The following is a 21,140-nucleotide window of genomic DNA, read 5'->3' on the forward strand; positions in this document are numbered from 1 at the left end:
TTTTCTAGCCTCTCCGACCACCGTTCCTTACCTTCCCACACGCACTGCCTCCATAACTTGCGCCCTACTTCCTTCCCACTTGCTCCCATCATCTAGAATAGCAGTTCCACGTCATTATCTGCTGCTTGCTTGTTGTACGAAACCTGGTACACCGCTACCTTGCCGTTTTATGTTAACCAACCAGCTCGTCTACCATCTTTCCACCTTTTGACCCCTCGCCAATCACCACCTCCACCTAGAGATCTATCATAGTTTGCGTTTGTGCTGTCATCTGTTGTTATTACCTCTTTCAGTGTATCGTTGGGTCGTGTTTGTTGTAATTTTCTTTTCAAGTTTGTTTGGTTATAATCACACATTTTCTTTTAGTAATAATATTTATTTTTTCTTTGGTTTGTGTTAATTTCGGTATCATTTGATATCAAAGTTAGCTTAACCTTTGTCTCATCTTAGGGTTCCTAGTATCCAACACCTTCCACTTACCCTCTCCCAAACTTTAATCACTCCTCCAAATAGATAGTTACCGAAGACCTAAATCAGAGAAAATGCCATAATGTAGTTTATGAGAAATTCATAATGGGATGTCCAGAATGTTCTATGGAGGACAAGAAATCCTCCAATTGCAGTATAGGTTTATCTTTTTTCAGAGGAGGCAATTCAAAAGGGTCACCCCTTGCTACAACGGAGAATGGCTAGATCGATAAAATCTAGTGAATCTCTTCCACCATACCGAATCTAGGGATAAAGATCCTCTACCTTGAAGATTTGATCTAAAATATTTGAGAAGCCAAAATTTTAACGTAACGTTGGATTTGCCACATTTTGATGGTCAGTTGGATCCGGATGAGTTCATCGAGCGGCTTCAGATCTTGAAACTTTTTTTCGAGTATTCAGAAGTCTCATTGAACAAAATGGTGAAACTAGTCACCAACAAACTAAAGAAGAGTGCATTATTTTTATGAGAAAAATTGAAGCACCAACGTTAATGTGAGGGACAAATCAATATCACTACATTATTTAAGATGAAATTATAGCTGCAACGCCAATACCTACCAGTTTGTTATATACAAGATGTTCTGACTCTAGCTTTAATAGTGAAGAGATTAACCGCCATATCTTCTCGGCAGAGTTCAATCTTAGTATCAAGCAACAAGAGCACACCCAACAAAGCATCCAAGCCGACCCCGTCTGGGAAGAAACTTGTTCATAGTGGAGAACCGGTGAAGCCAACCAACATTCCTAAATTTATCCCAGTCAAAAAGTATTTCAAGTGTCTTAAATTTGTGCATAATGAATCTGATTGCACAATCAGGGGAATTATCTGTTTCACTTAGCAGAGAGCAGTTGAAGAAAGGACAATAACACAACAGACATTGAAGAAAGTGTGGACACAAATGAGTAGTACCACATTTCAACTGATGAGGGAAAAAGAAAATCATGCAGTTCAAGCTGAGCTCACAAGAGACTACAATTGAACAGTCCTAAGTTTGAGAAATCGACATCAAACACATGACAACCCCAGCTAAGAGAATTTCAGACTTTTTCAGATATATAATCTACTTTCTCAGTTGTTCCTACTGAGGGAGGTCTAACAAGTAAGAGATGACACTCTTTTTTGTCACTTCTTGAAAACTATATGGAGTCATTTGGGCGGTAAAATCAGTTCAATAGGGTATCCGCTAATAGATGATCAGACACGATAGATGAACCACAACGTTAGATACTGCTTTAGGATCTTTTGGGGAAAAAAATCTACAATGAGATCCAAATTCCTACTAGAAAAGAAGAGACATCTCCCGAGGGATTGATATTGAGAGTTCTTCAGCCTACCATAGATTTTGTCCCAGAGTTGATTCCTCCTTACATACTAGTTTTACCAGATACACTCGACCAAGCACAAGAAGTGGAAGAAGCCAATTACCGATTTGATGACTCGAGGCTTCATTCGTGTGGATACCCATCAATGTGCAGTTGCAATTTTTGTTGTGGCAAAGGAGGGTGTATTTTTTTTTTCTATCAGGATGTAATTTGAAATGAAAACATTTAACTAATTGACTTATTGGGAGATTGCTACGTTTCTACCACTTTTAACATAACCGCCCCAATGCCATACTACGTTGAGATTGAAGTTTCGACAAATGAGGTCGAAACTCTTCCAATCTTGGGAGACTGATGCTAGACCGTTTCCGTGACGCGAGTTCGTGATTGAGGCTAGACACAACGCATAATTTCATACTTTCATGCAATTGCAGGAATGAATCACGATCCATCTGCAGAAGTTCCTTGTGCGCTTGCATGAATGGAGGCAAGAATTCGTCTTGGTAGTTTAAAAGCAGAAGTTTTTCACCCGGGATTGTGCCATTTGGCCTATGTAACTCTTATTTTATTTTTTTTTATTTGAGACTTATTTACGATTTCTTTCTTATTTTTCTAGTTTCTAATCAGGGTTTTCTGTGAGGGAACTTATATGTTTGTTGTAATAGGATTTTGAGAGTTTAGTATTGTCGTATGTTTTCTGTTGAGACAACCGTTGGTTTCCCCTTTCTCCCTTCTAGGGTTGTATTCAAAGGCGAGTGGTGCTCTAGTTGTAACTTGTCTGAGGCGGTGATCTACATCCAAGATATTCAGTGGTGCTCCAACTATAGCTCATTTCTGTGAGGGTATTTATCTTAAACTTTTTTATCCTCCGCATTCCTCGCCTCACTGTTGTCATCTTACCTCGTTGCGGATTCACCGGACAACATTCTATATCTTCCAGCAACTCCAGCCACCAACCACACATTCTCCATCTATTGCCGTCCCTTCCAGTCATCTCCCCCTTGCTGCCATTCTAGTCACCTTTTTCGTTGTCCAACCATCCCCTTGCTATTGCAGCCCTGGTGCAACCATACCTTTATCGTCCCACAATCCAACGCATTACCCACTGCTGCAGCTGACATTATTGCTGGCTGTCGCCCCCCCTCCCTTTCCCCTCTCCATAACTCCCCCCGCTATTCTAGCCACCAAAACCACCCCTTCCATAACCTTTCTGCTGTCCTAACCTCTCTGGCTACCGCACTTTACCTTCCCATTTGCCGCATCCTCTAGAACCTATGCCCTAACTCCTTCCCACTTGTCGCCATCATCCAAAACTATAGTTCCATTTCATTATTCACTGCTTGCTTGCTGTTTATAACCCTGGAAACTACCACCATGCTGTTTTTCGTTGGCCTACCAGCTCATCCATCATCTCGCCGCCTTCTCTACCCCTCTCCGATCACCATTACCACCTCAATATCCATCCTTATTTGAGTTTGTGTGGTTATTTATTGTCGATTTTTATTTCACCGTATCATTGAGTCATGTTTGTTGTAATTTCCATTTCAAGTGTGTTTGGTTTTAACCGCGTATTTGTTTTTAGTAATAATATTTATTTTTCCTATTGTGGTTTGGGCTAACTCCGGTATCACTCTTCACTCTTCACTCTTCAAGTGAAGAATGAGAGTCAATTTATAGTTTTTGAGGGGCATTTTGAAATATTGGACAAATATCACAAAACACTCTATTGGACGATCCACATTAATTTCCTTCATTACACGTTATTTTAATATTTAAGTATCTTAAAAACATCAAATTGAACAATTTTGAGCTCATTGGATTCCTTTCCTTGAGATCGTCGACTTGACTATAAGCTTACCAAATTTTAAGATCGTTTAACCTTCCAATTTATGCACCAAAGCATTCAATAACATTGTGTTTGATCTTGGCTTTTTTAGACTCAAGACTGGATCACTTTCAACATCATTAGGTTCCTCTTGTCTAATTGGTCAATTTGAATACAAATTTTACTAAAATCAAGGCTCGAATGATCTTGAATTTAGAATATTTTCTTCTTAATATGCATCGAGATTCATGATTGATGTAAAAATTTATTGATGGCACATCAATTGTCCAAAAAAAAAAAAATCCCATTAAAGAAAGCACACTTATCCTTTAACAACTAAAGAGTTACTTATCCAATAAATAATACATGGAAGATGATATATTGATCCTGACCTTGATATATCTTGCATTTAATATATTGCACATAAAAAAATGTTATATAATCAATACAGTCAATTTTAGCATACTTTTGTAATCAATAAATTTTATGAATTTTTCCCAAACATTCACACATAATATATATATATATATATATATATATATAGAGAGAGAGAGAGAGAGAGAGAGAGAGAGAGAGAGAGAGCGGCGTTCCCAGGTCAGTTGGTAGAGCATCCGCTTCGGCAGTGTAAGTTTCCTCGGGTCCGGGTTTCGAATCCTCCCCGTGTGTAGGGTGTGATACTCGAATGGTTAGGCCATTAGGGATGGCCGGGGCCTGACTAATAGCCTCCTATCATTCTTTTTTTAATATATAATCATATTAAGTTGCTCATGTTGCAACATTAAAAGCATGGGGGATTTATATACATACCACAAAATTTTTATGTATTTGCATGTTTAACACTTAACTTGATATCTACTTATATAACACACATACCTTTAACACCACATAAAAATACCAATAGTATCAAATTTTCTAAAGTAAAGCACAGCTTTTCATGTCTATGTTTTCATGTAATAATGACATTAAAGTTTTATATAAGTAGATATCAAAATTTTTGTCTTGAATATGTACATACTTTAGAATTATGAGGTACATATTTAATTCCCCTTAAAAGTAATTATAAAATGTAAAAGTGGTCTATTTAAACTCTTAATATTAATACACAACTTTATGATCATTGAAGTTATAATAGCCTAAATTTCTTTTGTTGACTATATAGCATAATTATGAAATATCCCCATTAATTGTCTCCTTAATCATTTTATAATTCATAATATCATTTGTTCAAGAATTCATAAATAAAAAAAAAATCATTCACCCATAAGGATCACAATCTTAAATATATATGATCAAGCCAAATAAAGCACCCTTTCAAAATCTATGCTAAACCATTAGCTATGATGATTTTGAAGTTTATTGCCCTTATAAATTGAATTTTAGGTGTATAAAATTTGTGAAGAATAAAAAAAAAAGCAGCATCCTTTTGTGATTGTTGATATGGACAAATTAAGGGGTAGAGTAGCCTTCACCTTTCTTGTTTTTAGCCAACCAAAGGGAGGTGCAACCTTCTGGTCTTGTTGATCTAAATCATGACAAGATGGACAAGCCAAAACACTTGGTGCTATTGCCTATATAACTTACTATTTTTTTTAATTTTAAAATCCCTCCCCCCCTCCCCTCTGTATGTGTCTATATATATGTGTGTGTGTGTGATGTGATTTATGGATACCCGTCCTAATTATCGTAGATAACATTATTTAGCCTAAGGTTGGAACCCTCATTAATAAAAATATCAATTATAATGCCTCTCTCGTTAAAATAAGGTTAGGGTTGTAAATGAACAAATCCAAGTCTAGTTGGAGTTTATTCGTGCTTGAGCTCTTTTGCCAAAAGCTTGTTCAAGTTTTGATTGAGCTTGATTTGAGCTTTTATGATAGTGTTCAAGCTGGAGTTCGTTTTTCAAAAGATTGTTCAAGCTTGGTTTAAGTTAACTTATTTATATTTTGATTAATGAGCTTTGAACGAGCAGCTTGTTTGAAAATAACAAACAAACTTTATCAAATTGAGCTTGCTTAATGTAGCAAATCAAATTTTAATTGAATAAATTAATAAACTAGTTACCTATCTTCTCTTTGTTGTTTGCCTTCTTGAGCATCAGGTCTTAGTTGAGTTTTATGTTGAGCTTTAGTTAAGTTTCTTAACAAGTGTTCACGAGTTTTAAAGTATGTTGTTCATGATTATAATGAATAAATTGTTCATTTAACAATCAAGTATTTATAAAAGTGTTAAAACTTATTAGAGTAACTATTTAATCAAAATATTATGAATGAGCTCTAATTGAGCTTTGTCACAATTACTCTGTCGGATGCTTGATTTATTTTGCAGCCCTGAAGAAGGTTATAAGATCTTTTGTCTCATAGAAGTATCAATTATATCTTTGTAAATCCCAATCAAATATTTTCGATGAAGGAATTTTTTATCATTTTTTGTGGAGATTTAATTTAGATGATATTTTTTGTTCATAAAATCTAACAACTGACTCATTATTTGCGATTGTTTGGCCTTAATTGATAAGCTTTGGAAAGGTAGTGCCAATGCTTCATATATATATATATATATATTGAGAAAGCCTAAAGGCTAATATATTAAATAGAAAGTAAGATACAAATAGATTGTGTGGCAGGGCCTAAACATGACACCCTGCTCACAAGATAACCACCACATCAAATGATTTGAAAAAGAGAAAATACAAAAAAATACATGAGAGACCTAAAGAAAAAACCAAAAAGTGCTAAAATACGGAGTATCAAGTAGCTAGAAAGCGATTCAATTTTGCTCTGCCTCTACCTCTAGTTCTAGGGAAAAAGTCGGCTAATAAATTGGTAAGATGAGTGTTATTGCTAGTAACCAATGTATCATCCAATAAATTCCCGAGCTCGAGTCGGCCTCCATTTTTCTTCTTCCAATGCTTCATATATATATATATATATATATATATATATATATCTATTATATTCATAATTTTGGATTTATTTGGCATCATTTTCTATTTTTTAATTTAGAAAAAAAACTTGTTTGATTATTATCTAAGTGTTTATGTTTTTTAAAATAAAATAATTTATTTTTTAAATCATTAAAATAGTCTTTCTGTATGTATGTATGTATGTTTGCGTGTATTTTTTTCCTTCAAAATAGATTTTTTTTTTGCTCGCTGAGATTTATCTTGTACAAGAAACATAACAATAGTGAATTGTCAAACTCAAGCGAAATCATCAGAGATCGGCACAATGTTGTTTCCAAGCTCCACACCTTGATGCCACCACCTGCATGTACTTGAAATAGAATCTCATGGCTATCACCTTGAACTCTTGCACGAGCTGAATCCTCTTTGAGTTCTTGTTCTTCTCCAATCATTCGTTCTGCACAATAGCTTTCTCATCGCCTTCTATTTCTTTGGCATATCTTTGGCCCTTGCTTGATTAGCATCAGCCTCGAGCATCCATGACACCCTCCAATGTAGCCCTTTCCTCAACCTATCATGATTTCACATAAAATTGTCGAACGGAGAGGGATTGCCTTTGGTTTGATGTTAGTGCAAAGCATGATCCATCGTTTAAAAATTGTTTGAGGCGTATGCTTAGATGTGACTCAATTTGAGGCATACAAGAAATGCCTTGAGACTTGCACCTTTTCTCATTATCGAGGCTTATGTCTTTTTTCATTGAGGCGTGTGTCTCAAGGAACATGCTTCATGGTTTTGAAATACCATCTTGATAAGGTTATATAAATTATTATATTATATTATAATATAATATTACTATTTATTAAATTATATTGTAGTTATATATCGGATATCTATTTAATACTGTGACTATATCTACTATGGCCGCTTGGTCTAATACAACTGTTTGACATTTGGGTTGCGAGGCGTATGGCTAAGAGTGAGAAGCTTGTGCAAGTGTGAGAAACCAAAGCGAGGAAGATCTGGAATATTTTTCTTATGTGTGAGAGCGAGAGTTCTAGAAGCCACTTGTGAGAGAAAGGCGCATACCAAGAGTGGGAGAAGTTGCAAGCAAGTGTCTTTCTGTTTGGTGAAGTTCATGTTTTTTATTTTCTTATCGCTTTATTATTGCGTCTTATTGTCATTCTTATGCTAAAATATAGCTTATTGTTTTTTATGATTTTTTGTACATTTGGTTATTATATTCTTCTCAGGGTGCTTTCATTTTCTATTTGCATGTAAAATTTTATTATATATTATTTTTATTATTTTAGTTTGAGCTATGTACATATGCTTTCATGATAATTTTTTTGGTTATGATATGAGAATTTATGAGTCATTATTCAAGCGATGGGTTTTTTATTTTTCTATTTGTAGACTTATGTCTCGATCCACCTTCGGGCCTAGGCCTCCCATTGCTAAAGCCAAATCTCTTCGGTTTCGATTTTGTCTTTCTAAATATTGGTACAAGCTGATGCTATAGCTAGTGAAGATCATCCATTTCCATTAGCAGATTGCCCAAATCTAAAGTGAAGAGGTTCCAATACACAAATAAATATCTTACTTTAGTTCAACAACAACAATAATAATAATAATAATAATTTAAAGATGCATACATATTTTTATTTCATATTAAAATATAAGAGAAAAAGTACTATAAGTTAAAAAAAAAAATCAATCCTAAATGACTCCTTAGGAAAAGTGATTATGGCTATGATTCATGGGTAAATTTATTGTTTATTGAATTGGGTTGGTTTGAATTTGTGGATTGTGATGTTGTAAAGTACACATGTTATAGATGAAATCATTTATTGGGCATGGAGTTCTTGTTATCTTTGTTATTGACTGATTGTTATTTGTTATATTTATTTGAAGTGAGATTTTTATGATTATACATATGGGAAAGTTTGAGGCATGTATGCATAAATTTTTGAATTTTAGTTGTGCTTTAAGTTTTTTTGTATTTTTTGTTTTTTTCAAGTCTGAGTGCTATTTGGATGTCTTTCTAATGTGGTATCAGTGGCATCTACAAATTTTAGGAGTTATTTTTTATACCAAATTAAAGCTTGGATTGGTATTAGGCCACTTCTTTCTTATTTTGTTTTTTTTTTCCAGAAGTTATTGATTGATTTGCTTGAGTTATTTAATATTTTCAAATCTTAGCTCACTGAACTTTTTAATATTATTTTTAAAAAAATTAAAATTTGCTTGATGAGTGAAGAGAGTGTCTATTGGTTTTTTTTAGGAATAAAAAAGATGCATAAGAGTGTGTACATTAAAGTTATGAGAGAGTAATTTAGCATAGGTTAAGATGTGATAAAAAAATTTCTCAAAATCAGTTTGGATTCATGCAGACAAGTTTACTCTGGAAGCTGTACATTTATTGAGAGGATTAATAGAGAAATACAAAGAGAGTAAGAAGGATCTCATATGATTTTTATCGATTTAGAAAAGCTTATGATAAGGTTTCAAGAGAAGTTCTTTGTAGAGTTTTAGAAAAAGAAAGGTGTTGATATGACTTATATTCAAGTCATTAAATATGACCAAATATTTTCCTGTTTCAGTTGGATTACATCATGGATGGACTTTAATCCCATATCCTTTTGCTTTAGTTATGGATGCTCTTATTGGACATTTACAGGAGGATGTACCTTGGTGTATGCTTTTCACTGATGCTATTCTTCACGGATAAGACTAGAGAAAAAGTTCATGAAAACTTGAATTATAGAGGTCAACTTTAGAGTCTAAAGGCTTTTGTTTGAGTACATTTAAAATTGAATAAATGGAATGTAATTTTAGTATAGTTGATCTAGTGGCTGAGTTGTAAAAAGGGGCGATCAAATCATTAAAATAAGTGATTGTTTTAGATATCTCAAGTCCATTGTTCAAAGTGATGATGATTTAGATGGGGATGTTATTAGTAAAATTCAAATTAGATGGTTGAGGTGGAGGAAGGCATCAAACTTATTGTGTGATAGAAAGTACGACTAGACTTACAGAAAAATCAATGTTTTATGGTGCAAATAGTGGCCTATAAAAGAGAAGTATAAAAGTAAGTGTTGCTGAGATGAGACTCCTTAAGTGGATGAGTGACTTTACACTTACAGACAAAATGCGAAACAAATATATCCGTGAACAAATATATCCGTGAAAGGGAAAGGGTTGGTGTAGCTCTAGTGGCACAAAAGATTAGAGAGAGTCATCTTAGATAGTTTGGTCATATTAAACGTCGACCAACTAATGATTCAGTTGGGAGAATAAATGTTTTCAATTTGACTTATGTTAAGAAAGATAGAGGTATACCTAAAAAGGCTTGGCCATGTTGGATAAAAAATGATCTTAATTTATTAGAATTAAATGAAAATATGACACTCAATAGGACAAAATGGAGAAAATGGATTCATATAGCCGACCCCACTTAGTGGGATAAAGACTTTTTATTGTTTTTTCTTTCTTTATTGTAGAAAAAGCTTATGGTAAGGTTCCAAGAGAAGTATTTTGGAGAGTTTTAGAAAAGAAAGGTGTTGATATTGCTTATATTCAAATAATTAAATATATGTATACTAGAGTTGTTACTTGTGTTCAAATACAAGGAGGATTGACCAAGTATTTTCCTATTTCAGGCAGATTACATCAGATATTGGCTTTAAGTCCATATCCTTTTTGCTTCAGTTATGAATGTTCTTACTCGAGATTTCCAGAAGAATGTCCCTTGGTATATGTCTTTTGCTCTTGTGGATATTAGGAATAACTTGAGTATGAAGGCCAACTTTAGAGTCTAAAGACCTTAGTTTGAGTAGATCTACAACTAAATACATGGAATGTAATTTTAGTAATAGTAAATCTTGTTGCGAGGCTGTAATAATGAGCGATCAAGTTATTAAATGTAGTGAACATTTTAGATATCTTGGATCTATTGTTCAAAGAGTGAACATTTTAGATATCTTAGATCTATTGTTCAAAGTGATGATGATATAGTTGGGGATGTTATCAGTGGGATTTAAGTTTGATGGCTGAAGTGGAGGAATGCAACGGACCTATTGTGTAATAGAAAAGTAACGCTTAAACCCTAAGGAAAATTTTATAAGATGGAGGTGAAAACTGCAATGCTTTATGGCACAAAATGTTGGCCTATAAAAAAGAAACTGAAAATTAAGTTGAGTGTTGCTGAGATGAGAATGCTCAGGTGGATGAGTGGCTTTATAATTACAGACAAAATGTGAAATAAATATATCCGTGAAGATGTTAGAGTAGCTCAAGCGATTGACAAGATTAGAGAATAACCTTTAGATGGTTTGGTCACATAAAACATCGACCTTCTGATTACCTAGTTAGGAGAATGGATGTTTTAGATTTGATTTTTGTTAAGAAAGATAGAGGTAAACCTAAAAATAGTTGAGTATGTTGTATAAATAATAATCTTAGTTTATTAGAATTAACTAAAAATATGAGATTTAGGAGGAAACATTGGAGCGAAGAAGGATTATTGTAGCCAATGCCACTTGTGGGATAAAGGATTGTTGTTGTTGTAGTGTGAGTTTTTGATTGACAGGTGTTTTTCATTTGTCTTAAATTTTAATGCCATAGTATTATTTGGGTAAAATTTACATGTTTTTTGTTATCATTCAAACGAGACGATTTAGTATTTAAATTAAAACTTTGTGAGCTACAAGTTTTGGTCGTGTGTTATTTTGTTTCTCATCTTAAATTTACATTAAGAAAATCTAGAGCCCAAGATGATTTATATTAATGTGGCAAATCTTCCTGAAGAAAATGAAAAAAAAATGGAAGCAAAACTCCATGCAAGTGAAGTCTATATGCTTTGAGAAAGCTCAAATCCTCTTTTGTTCTTAACTAAGCCAATGGTTTTCAGGCTTCTTATTTTAATTTTCACATCTAGGATATTTTTTCTGGATTATTTTTTAAATTAACCTATGAAATTTGATCCATGCTTTCCTACCAGCATAATTTATCATTTTTGTCTATTATGTTATACAAAACCCTAATGATTACTTTTCCCTTCAGATCTGAAGTTACTGTCATTTGCGATGAATTTACCGGATTGTTTTATAGTTGTCATATGTCCCTGTTTTTTTTATATTGTTTTCCATGTTCGGTGTCATCTTGAATGAAGCAATTTCTTTTTTGATTTTTAAGTGCTTCGGTGTGACATTTTTGTTTAATACATTATTTGTCTTATTTCACTTGTAAAGGCTATGCATTGTAATGATGCATTTGATACAAATCAAAGCCAAAATTAGCGAACAAATTGTAATAAATATTTGAGAAAACCCAATTCAGAGCTAATTTGATTAATCTCGAAGCAAATAAACAAGATACAATAGTTGATCTCTAACCGAGAGGTAGATCGACTCTCCACAATATCTAGACCCGCTAGGAACAAAAGACAAAAAGAAATATGCAAAAATCCAAACATGAAAAACAAACCCAAGGTGATTAGGCCTAATAAAATAACCCAAAACAAATTTAAATTTCCCCCCAAAAAAACCCCCTAGTTCCTCTCATCTCATTTGTGATAAGGGGATTAACGGGCCCCACTCAGGGGCTGGAATCCTCCTAGGTGGAAACTGTGCTTTCTGCCCCCCTAGGTTTGGCCAACTGCTGGTTTGGCTGGGCCGAGCGGGTCCAAGCCAGTCTAAGAGGGACCGGTGTAATAAAATTCATAATTCTATCGCCTATTAAAGGTGTTATGAATCACTAGTGAGAATATGAGATTGTTTTTTAATTTTAACTTACGTAGCACACAAATCTTATGTATTTACATGTCTCACACCTAAACATTCATATTTGCATACATAACACTTTATTGTTTTAAACCTATACCTATGTATGAAATGGTGGATTTAACTTTTAAAATATAGTAATAGTGCTATTTTTACTGTTATATTAAATATTTGAGTACTATGTATATAAATATGAAAGTTTGGGTGTGCGATATTACATAAGATTTGTGTGCTATGTGCATGTAAATGCATTCTTGGTGTGCTCTCTTTTTTCACCGTTTATATATTTTTTTTTGGACTATCCATGGTAATTTAATTGTTTTTTTAACTTCATTCACGCATATGCTAACTAAACCTGCAATATTTTTCTCTTGCCATGTCGAGCAGGTGAAGCAATTGACTAACAATATACCATACATATTAGACACTGTACTGCTATCAAATGTAGTGGAGGTACAGGTGCGTATAAGAAATGGTGTGAATCTGCTCACATGGGCTTCAAACTTTTTTAGGGCATTTACATACATACCACACGATTCTTATGTATTTACATATCTAACATTCATATTTTCATACATAACACTCTAATCTTTTATATCACATCAAAAATACCAATACTACTAACTTTTTAAAGGTGAAGTACAACTTTTCAAGAATAAGTTCAGGACACCGAATTATTATAAATTTAAATATCAAATTTTAGGTGTTCAATATGTAAATACCAAGGAATTTTCTGGTATGTATGTAAATTTACCAATTTTTTTCTCCCTTCACACGCACCATTCCTTCTCGGTTTTCAGTTTTCTATTATACCATTTAGTGCATGAATTTTCCATCTCTAGCACATACTGCTGATGTAGGGCGATAAAATAAGGAAGCGTAACGATTGGATGACTTGGGTTCTGCACCCAGTAGACAATTTGGTTTCTGCTTCTGGCCTACAATCTCCAATAGCCAATTTTGGTCTGGAAGCTCATTTTGACAATATTTACTTAGACTTGGATGATCCTAAAAACACTGGCTCGAGTGGATTAGCAAAAAATGAGGCAGCTTTTGCAAGGTCGGCCTCCGTGAAACTAAATAGTCAGATATCTGTAAGAAATTCTGAGGATGGCGATGTTCAAGTGGGTACGTATTCTGATCGTATCAGGAAAATGAGAACTCTACTCAGAAGTGACACAATGTAAGTTTGATTTTGGAAGTTTATAAATGATATTTTGTCTGATTATAGTGTCTAAAACATTGTTTGAGTGACTTGGTAAACTCCAAATTCTGAATTCATCCCCCGTCTATATATTGTAAAACAAAGGGTGCACGTTAGAATTATAAACTTACCACTTCACTTGGATAGTGTTTATGGTCACTGTACCTTGACAAAATATCATTACTCTGTGTAATTAAGAAGGGCCTATCAATTGCATGAACTATATTTTGGGACATCGTGGGGGCGGGGGCGGGGTTAAGATAGACAAATAAGAGATATATGAATGCTCGCTTGTACAGACTGGCTTGGCTCTTGGTCCCGGATGTCTCTTTTCATAAACTTGCTCTATATTTTGAGGAATAATCTAAAGCTGAGATGGTTCTCTTGTTCTTGAGCTATAGGAGAAATAGAATAGATGGCATTGTTCTGAGTTTTTGTTTAAGGATTTCACTGTTATTTACTTATCTGGAAATTGAGTCCTCCATTTTCTTGTTTCTTTTTCCATTCTAAGGTTTGTAATTTTATAAAATTCCCGAATGATATTGGTTTTAACTTAGTTTTATTGCGACTCACATTTAGTCTGGAATTGTTTCTTTACAGTGCTTTATGTTTCTTAGGTTCAAATTGTTCTTCTTGTTGGAATTTTAATTTGATCATGAACAATTTTGCTTTTTTTGCGTGACCTTCTCTTTTGGTATATCAAGGTTTGTCGGCTGAGTTGATATTTTGGTATTACGTCATACTTGTTGCTTGTTGGAAAATTTGCGGCAGTAGAGTAATTATTTAACGTCTTAGTGTTGCACAAATATTTAACACACACACAAATGAAAGATGAGAAACACTAAGATTTTTTTTGTGGAAAAACCCGAAAAAAAAATCATGGAGTCAAACTTAATGAAAGTAATCCACTTTAAGTGTCCAAGTACACGAGACTCCTCTCGCAACTGGGAGAACTGGGTTATAGATTTGCATCGAAAAATATACTTAGCTTTGTACAACGTAAAATAAATACAAGTGTTAGCAGCGACTGGTATTCGACAACGAGGACTGACAATGGCCGATGACTATAGGGACTTGTGGCTATCGTCGGGTCTGCAGTACATGTGCTAGAGACAACAACTATATTTGGACTATGACAATTGCAAGAAAAGGTCGTTGACAACCTTTAGTCGACCGATGGTAGTCAGCGGTTACAAAAGCCGAGGGTTATTGTCATGCCTTGAGCCCCCCTCAATACATGTGTTCGATGCTACAACCTTATTAGGAATATAATGATTGGAAATAGGGGTCGAAAGTGGCACGTGGTGATGACTGATCGTAGTCGACGTTGGTCTACGACTATGGAGGTAGGTGGTTATCGTTGAGTCTTCTCTCTATAACTTCTTCTCCTTCCTTTTCTCTGGTGAAGAGAAGAAATTTATTTATAGCTTTTTGGGAAAATAACTTTTACTCTTTTGACAAGTAACTTCTCTAACCATCTGATTGAACTGTCTATATTGATCCCTCTTGATCATAGATGATTTTTTATTGTCTATTTGGGGCGACAATTTCCATGCGGTGTGGTTTCGTACTACGATGCTTGTTTACAGCGGTGCGGTTGCAGTTTGATTAATTTTATGAAAAATGCGGGTTGTGGGTTCGGCTTAGCGGCTCACTTTCCTTGCAAATACTTTTCCTTCATTACCCTAGTTCCTTTCTTCGCTGCCTTCCTTCATTCCCTCGACATGCCTCTTGCCCTAAAAATCTCCTCTCTTGAGCCTTCCTCAATTCCGTGGTTCTGGTGGTTAGCCCTTATTTTTGGTTGCCTTTCGGTGGTTTTGGGTCACTATTGCGGCGAGCTTCCACTCTTTTTTCCCTCTCCTCTCTTTTCTTTTGTTTGGTTTGCTGGTTTTGCACAGTCTGTGTTTTGTGCGATGGTTCCTCTTCTTCGGTTTCAGTTGGTTGTTCTGGTGAACTTTATATTCTCCCCCCTCTCTCTCTCATCTCTTTTGCTTGGCTCAGTATTGTGGTTTTGCGTATAGTGCGCTCTGTGTGGTGGTTCCTCTTCTTCCTTTCCCCACTGTTTCAATATTTTCTGCATTATCTAATAGTTGGTCTTGATTTTTGCAATTGGGTGCAATGGTTCAATTGTGGTTGTTTTTGGATTTTGCAGTTTGGTAGTTTCAGCCCTTTGCTTTTCGGTTTCAGTGGTTGTTAGCTTTTTATTTTGGTGGTTTTCAGTGTGATATGTTAGTAGATATTTTTACCTTTTTATGTTGCATCATGTTGATGGTTTTGATTATGTGCATTGGTTGCTTTTGTGATGGTGTTTGCATATGCGACTTTGAATATAGATGGTGGTGGTTGGAAATGCAAGTGAAAGGCAATAGAAATGATATGTTTGATAGGTCATGTTGCTTATTTATGTTGCATCATGTTGATGGTTTTGATTATAAGCAATGGTTCGGTTGGTGGTGGTGTTTGCATATGTGAATTAGAACATACATGGCAGTGGCTGGAAATGCAATTGTAAAGACAATGTTTGCATATGCAAATTGGAAACATAGATGTTGGTGGTTGAAAATGCAAAAGATGTTATTGCCGTAATTATTTGATGTTGTTGCACGAAATTTTGTTGATGTTGTTGCTCGAATTTTAGTTGAGGTGTTCATGGTGTTGGTGTGTGGGTGCGTTGGTGTGTGGATTTGCTGGTGTGCTAATGTGGTGGTGGTGGTATTGTGGATGTTTTGATGTGTTGAGATTGTGGCGATGGTATTGTGGATGTTTTGGTTTGTTGATGCTTTGGTGTATGGAGGTGGTGGCAGTGGTATGGTGTGGTAATTTGTTGGTGTAGTTGTGTGGTATGGAGGTGTTGTGCAAGTTGTTGGAGGGATAGTGGTGATGCTATTGTGAAATTCTTATTTTTCTCAAAATTGTTAAATTTTTTTTTATGACAAATATTAATGTTGATTAGTTTTTTTCATGCTAGTATACACATTGATTAAGACCAAAGGGGTCGGTTCATCTACAATTTAGGATAATGACAAACAAATAATATTTTGCGTCATTTTTTTTGAAGGAGGGCGAATTGAGAAATAAACTGACAACTTAATTCAACAAAGAGGGATGGTAAAATATTATTAAAAATTTCAAGGACAATACAAGCATGGAGTACGATAGGTTGCAGTTAAAAACACAAATGGGACCAACTTAAAATGATTAGATAATTTGGAAAAAAAATAGAGCGAGGATCCATGCGCTTGGATTGGGATCCGATAAAAAGAACAATTGTTGCTTCAAAGGAGTGGTGGGCAGAGAGATTGAAGGTGAGTGTTTTTTAAACATCCACTTCTTTTGTCAATTTTTCAAGCATCAACATGTGCTATCACTTTGTAGGTGGTGCTAGCTATGAAAACTTTTAAATACAGTAGCATTGTTTCTGAATTGGAAGAGAAGTTAAATCGTATATTTGGTGGTGTCGTGCCAACGAGCATTAATGTATGCACACCTAGCGAGTCAAGTTTTGATGACATCACTGAAAACCTGACTATACCTGCATTAATGTATGCACACCTAGTGAGTCAAGTTTTGATGACATCGGTGCATGTCGTGCCAATGACGCAGGTGATTCTAATGAAGGCCCCAACGAGAACCTCCATGATGTTGAATCCACTAGATGATCAAAGCATCATCTGGTTGAAAAAAAAGCTACTTTTATTAGAAGTCATATTTCACAGTTTGTGGCTTCATGCACCGATGACCCAGACCCATCACAAGCAATTTCTGTCCAACTAGTCATATGTATTATGGAGGCAACTCCATAAATTTATGAGGAAATGTTGTTATATCTATTATCTATGAAGTTGATTGAATACCCGAACCGAAGAGATTTTTTCCATGACGATAACCCCAAACCGTATGATTCATTATTTACGTTATTTTCATGCAAACGGTGACACTTGAAGGACACCTAGTTTTTTTTATATTTTTGTGGGACATTTTGCATTTCTTGTTGCACTGGATATTTTTATTTGCTTTTGGTTTTTTACTTTTTTTCATTGGGACAATGTCAAATTTGATTTGCAATTTTATTTTTCATCATTATGTTTTCTATTTGCTTCTCTAATTTTATTTTGATGTTGGGTTTTTTCATAACATTATATGATTATAGCTGATTCATTGATGTTTTTGTGTTAGCTATTTCGACATCGAATTACATGGATGCAAATAAAGAAAGACGTGGAACGAGACTTGCAGCTGTACAATGTTTGATGTACAAATATTATAACTTGTGCATAGAGCGCTCCCTTGCATGATATCCTCGTACGTTGGTGACAAATGGATTGGGGAGTTGCTTGTGAGTCATCCAATGAGGTTTAACAATATGTTTCACATGACACAAGTGGTATTCACCGATCTGCTAGAGAAACTATACATAAATCATGGATTTCATGGCTTCATCAGGATGATTTCACGAGAGGTGTTAGCAATAACCCTTTACATGTTACCATAGAATGAATCAATACGAGAGCTATGAAGCCATTCCAACACTCTTCCAAAACAATTTGTAGATAGTTCTCAATTGGATTGAATGCACTTTTTAGTTTTTCATCACAATTCATAAAACCAACAGATCCTATATTTAAACGAATCCCTACAGAGATTTCGCACGATGCACGATATGTCATATTTTCAGATAACTTCTTTTATTTATTACATTCAATTTTTAAATGAATATATATTATTAATTTACTCTGGTTTATCTTTTTAGAATTGTATTGGAGCAATCGATGGAACATATGTGGATGCACGTGTTCAAAATAATAAGATCACATTCATTGGCCCGTTGTAGGTGAAACAGAATGTCATGGCTGTATGTGACTTCATTATGTGCTTCACATTTTTCATGGTCGATTGGGAGGACAGTGCACATGAAAGTCGAATTTTTAAAGTTCAACACGGAATAGGAAATACAACTCCCACATCCACTCATAGGTTCGCATGAAACTGAACTAGTCATCTTTTTTTTTTTTTACTTCAAAACTATTCATTTTGTTCACATCCGGTAAATATATTTGATCGATGTTGGGTATACATTATAACGAGGGTATCTAAAAGCCTATACTGATATTAGATATCACATACCTGATTTTGAGAGAGTCAGCAATGTCACGTGGGGTAGGAGAGAAATGTTCAATAAAAGATACTCTTTTTTACGAGAGGACATTTAGAGTTTGGAAGAAGAAATGAGTTGTACTTCGTGATATGACAATTTATCTATTCCTCAAACATGTGCAAAGTGTGATTGCCACGACGACTCTTCAAATTTATATTTTGCGACATCCTTCCCGCAACGAAATTGATTTTTGTAAGGCAGATGAGGATCAGTCACATGCCCTTGTTGAGGGGTATGAATATCATATTGGACAATCTTTGTCACATGCAAAAAATGATATGCCCGAGAACTGCACTCAAGATGCGGAAGGTGCAGACGAGATGATAGAGTTGAGGAAACAAATTATAGATACTATAGTTGGAGGGTGATTAGAGGAAATTAGTTTTTATTTCTGTTTTTTGTAATGATTGTTGAAAACATTCACTGTTTATTGATATGTATCTTATACGAGTTGTCATATATATTTATGTTTCTTATCTTGTATAAGTTGTCATATATATTTATGTTTCTTATGCATTTAAAAGTAATATGTACTTTTCCTTTTGCATGTATTTTTTCTCCCACTTGGATGACCAATGAGGCAACCATGGGAAATATATATATCCTAAATATTACATGTATTTTTTTGGTGGGTTTTAGAGGTCTATGATAAGACATTTATGGGTTCTTCTAGATGGTTTGTATGTCGTTATTGGTTGGTGTCACGTATAAAATCCTAATGAAGTCAACCAATTTCCTCTTCTTTTTTAGTGCTATGGTTTCTTAGGTTATTCTGGATGTCTTTTTTTGTGATATGCATATTTGACACACACGAACTCGTTATTACACAGGTTAAAAGAAAATAAGAACATTTTTGATAAGATTTGTTGTCTTCTTGTAGTGACAGATTCGTTGGTTTATATGCTGAGTTATTGGAGACCTCACAACTGAATAAAACTTTAATGAATTACTTTTGTTATTAATTTTTACTTGTATTATATTTAAGGGTATGTGTTTTTAAGCCGTTAAGAAAGATGAGCTCGAGAATTTTCAGTACTTCCAGAGGTTTACACTACTATTGCGAACTATAATTTTCCCTGCTTACTTCACGACAATCATATAACTACGGGAGATAATTTTACAGGTGTCCAAGGAGAATCACAAAAAATCGTGACTATTTTAAGGGGACAAATGGGCTAGAAGATTTGAGCGTCGAGAGTGATCGGGCGTGGAGAGTTTCCCTGCAGGACGGCTTATATCATGACATACGTCTGCATTTTAAAAATAATATTATTATATTATTAATTGTTATTTTAATAGTTTTTTCTTAATTTTGATAGTCATGCTATTCACTGTTTTGTGAGGTGTTTATTTTTATTTTATGATGTTCTGCACTGAATATTTGCTTTCAAGTATGAAATATTTATGTACAAACATTTCTGTTGTAAACAACATTACATTATAGAGACAAAATAATCATTTGTCCAGAAACAGCTGCAATACAACTGTTTTCGAACTGCAAAAAAAGTAAAATGAAAGCCAGCTTCTGCGTAGCAGCTTCCTGTCACAACTACTACGCAACAACTTATTAAATAGCTAAAGTTGTCACAAACGGGCCCTTAAAGATTTGAATGTCTTAATGACCTTAGAATTTAATAATCTTGGGTTCGTTGGATTCATCTCATTGAGACACTTAATTCGACTATAAATATGTCAAATTTGAAATTTATTTTGACCAATCACATAAAATTCCAAACCTGTAATTAGGTTTCAAAAACTTGATTTGGGCTTGAATAGCATTGAAATAGATCAATTTTGATACAATTGAGTTCATCTTATCCAGGCAGTCGGTATAACTATAAATTTATTGAAATCGGGGATAAAATAATCTTGAATTTGAATAATTTCATACTAAAAACGTATTTAGATCGTGCTTGATAAAAATTTGTTGACAAAAATTTGTTGACGACACATCAATCATATTCAAATTTAATCCAATATAAATAAAAAAAATATTTAGGGTGGATGGACGGACCGCAATTAATATGCAATAATATTGTAAATTAAATACTTTAATTATGAGGACTAGGTTGCTGGTCTCCTTCAAAAAAATCGGACTTGTGAAACTTCTTATTGGCGAGGGATTAGATAACGATGACACCATTTTGTCGCCAGCATGAGAATGCGACTAACGCAAGTTGCTTCAATATTCTTGAGTAATTTATTAATTAAAATTTGAAACTTATGTCTAGGGTACATACCACCAGATTCACATGTATTTACATATCTAAGCTCTAAACTTTCATTTTTTTACGTACTTGTTGAATCGGAATTTGTTCGTAAATCACACTCAATCTAGAAGGGGAGAGAACTAGAGGGAGGGAGGGAGGGAGGGATAGAGAATAGCTCATGAGAAGGGTTGTCAAAACGGCTCGTTGTTCGCGAACAACTCGTGTTAGGCTCCGCCGCCAGGTTAG

The 21,140-nt window shown here is 34.5% G+C and overlaps 1 protein-coding gene across 1 annotated transcript in view; it reads left to right on the forward strand.

Moving 5' to 3' along the window:
* LOC110023125 (la-related protein 1B-like) overlaps positions 1 to 13,830 on the forward strand; it is a 24,189-nt gene extending 10,359 nt beyond the window's left edge. The window contains exons 5-6 of the mRNA XM_020722377.1: positions 12,713 to 12,784; positions 13,186 to 13,830. Of these exons, the coding sequence (XP_020578036.1) occupies positions 12,713 to 12,784; positions 13,186 to 13,512 (399 nt within the window). The 3' untranslated portion in view covers positions 13,513 to 13,830. The remainder of the gene's footprint in view (positions 1 to 12,712; positions 12,785 to 13,185) is intronic.
* The last annotated feature ends 7,310 nt before the right edge of the window (positions 13,831 to 21,140 follow it).

This window comes from Phalaenopsis equestris, unplaced genomic scaffold (assembly GCF_001263595.1).
Source record: "Phalaenopsis equestris unplaced genomic scaffold, ASM126359v1 Scaffold000212, whole genome shotgun sequence".
NCBI lineage: Eukaryota > Viridiplantae > Streptophyta > Magnoliopsida > Asparagales > Orchidaceae > Phalaenopsis > Phalaenopsis equestris.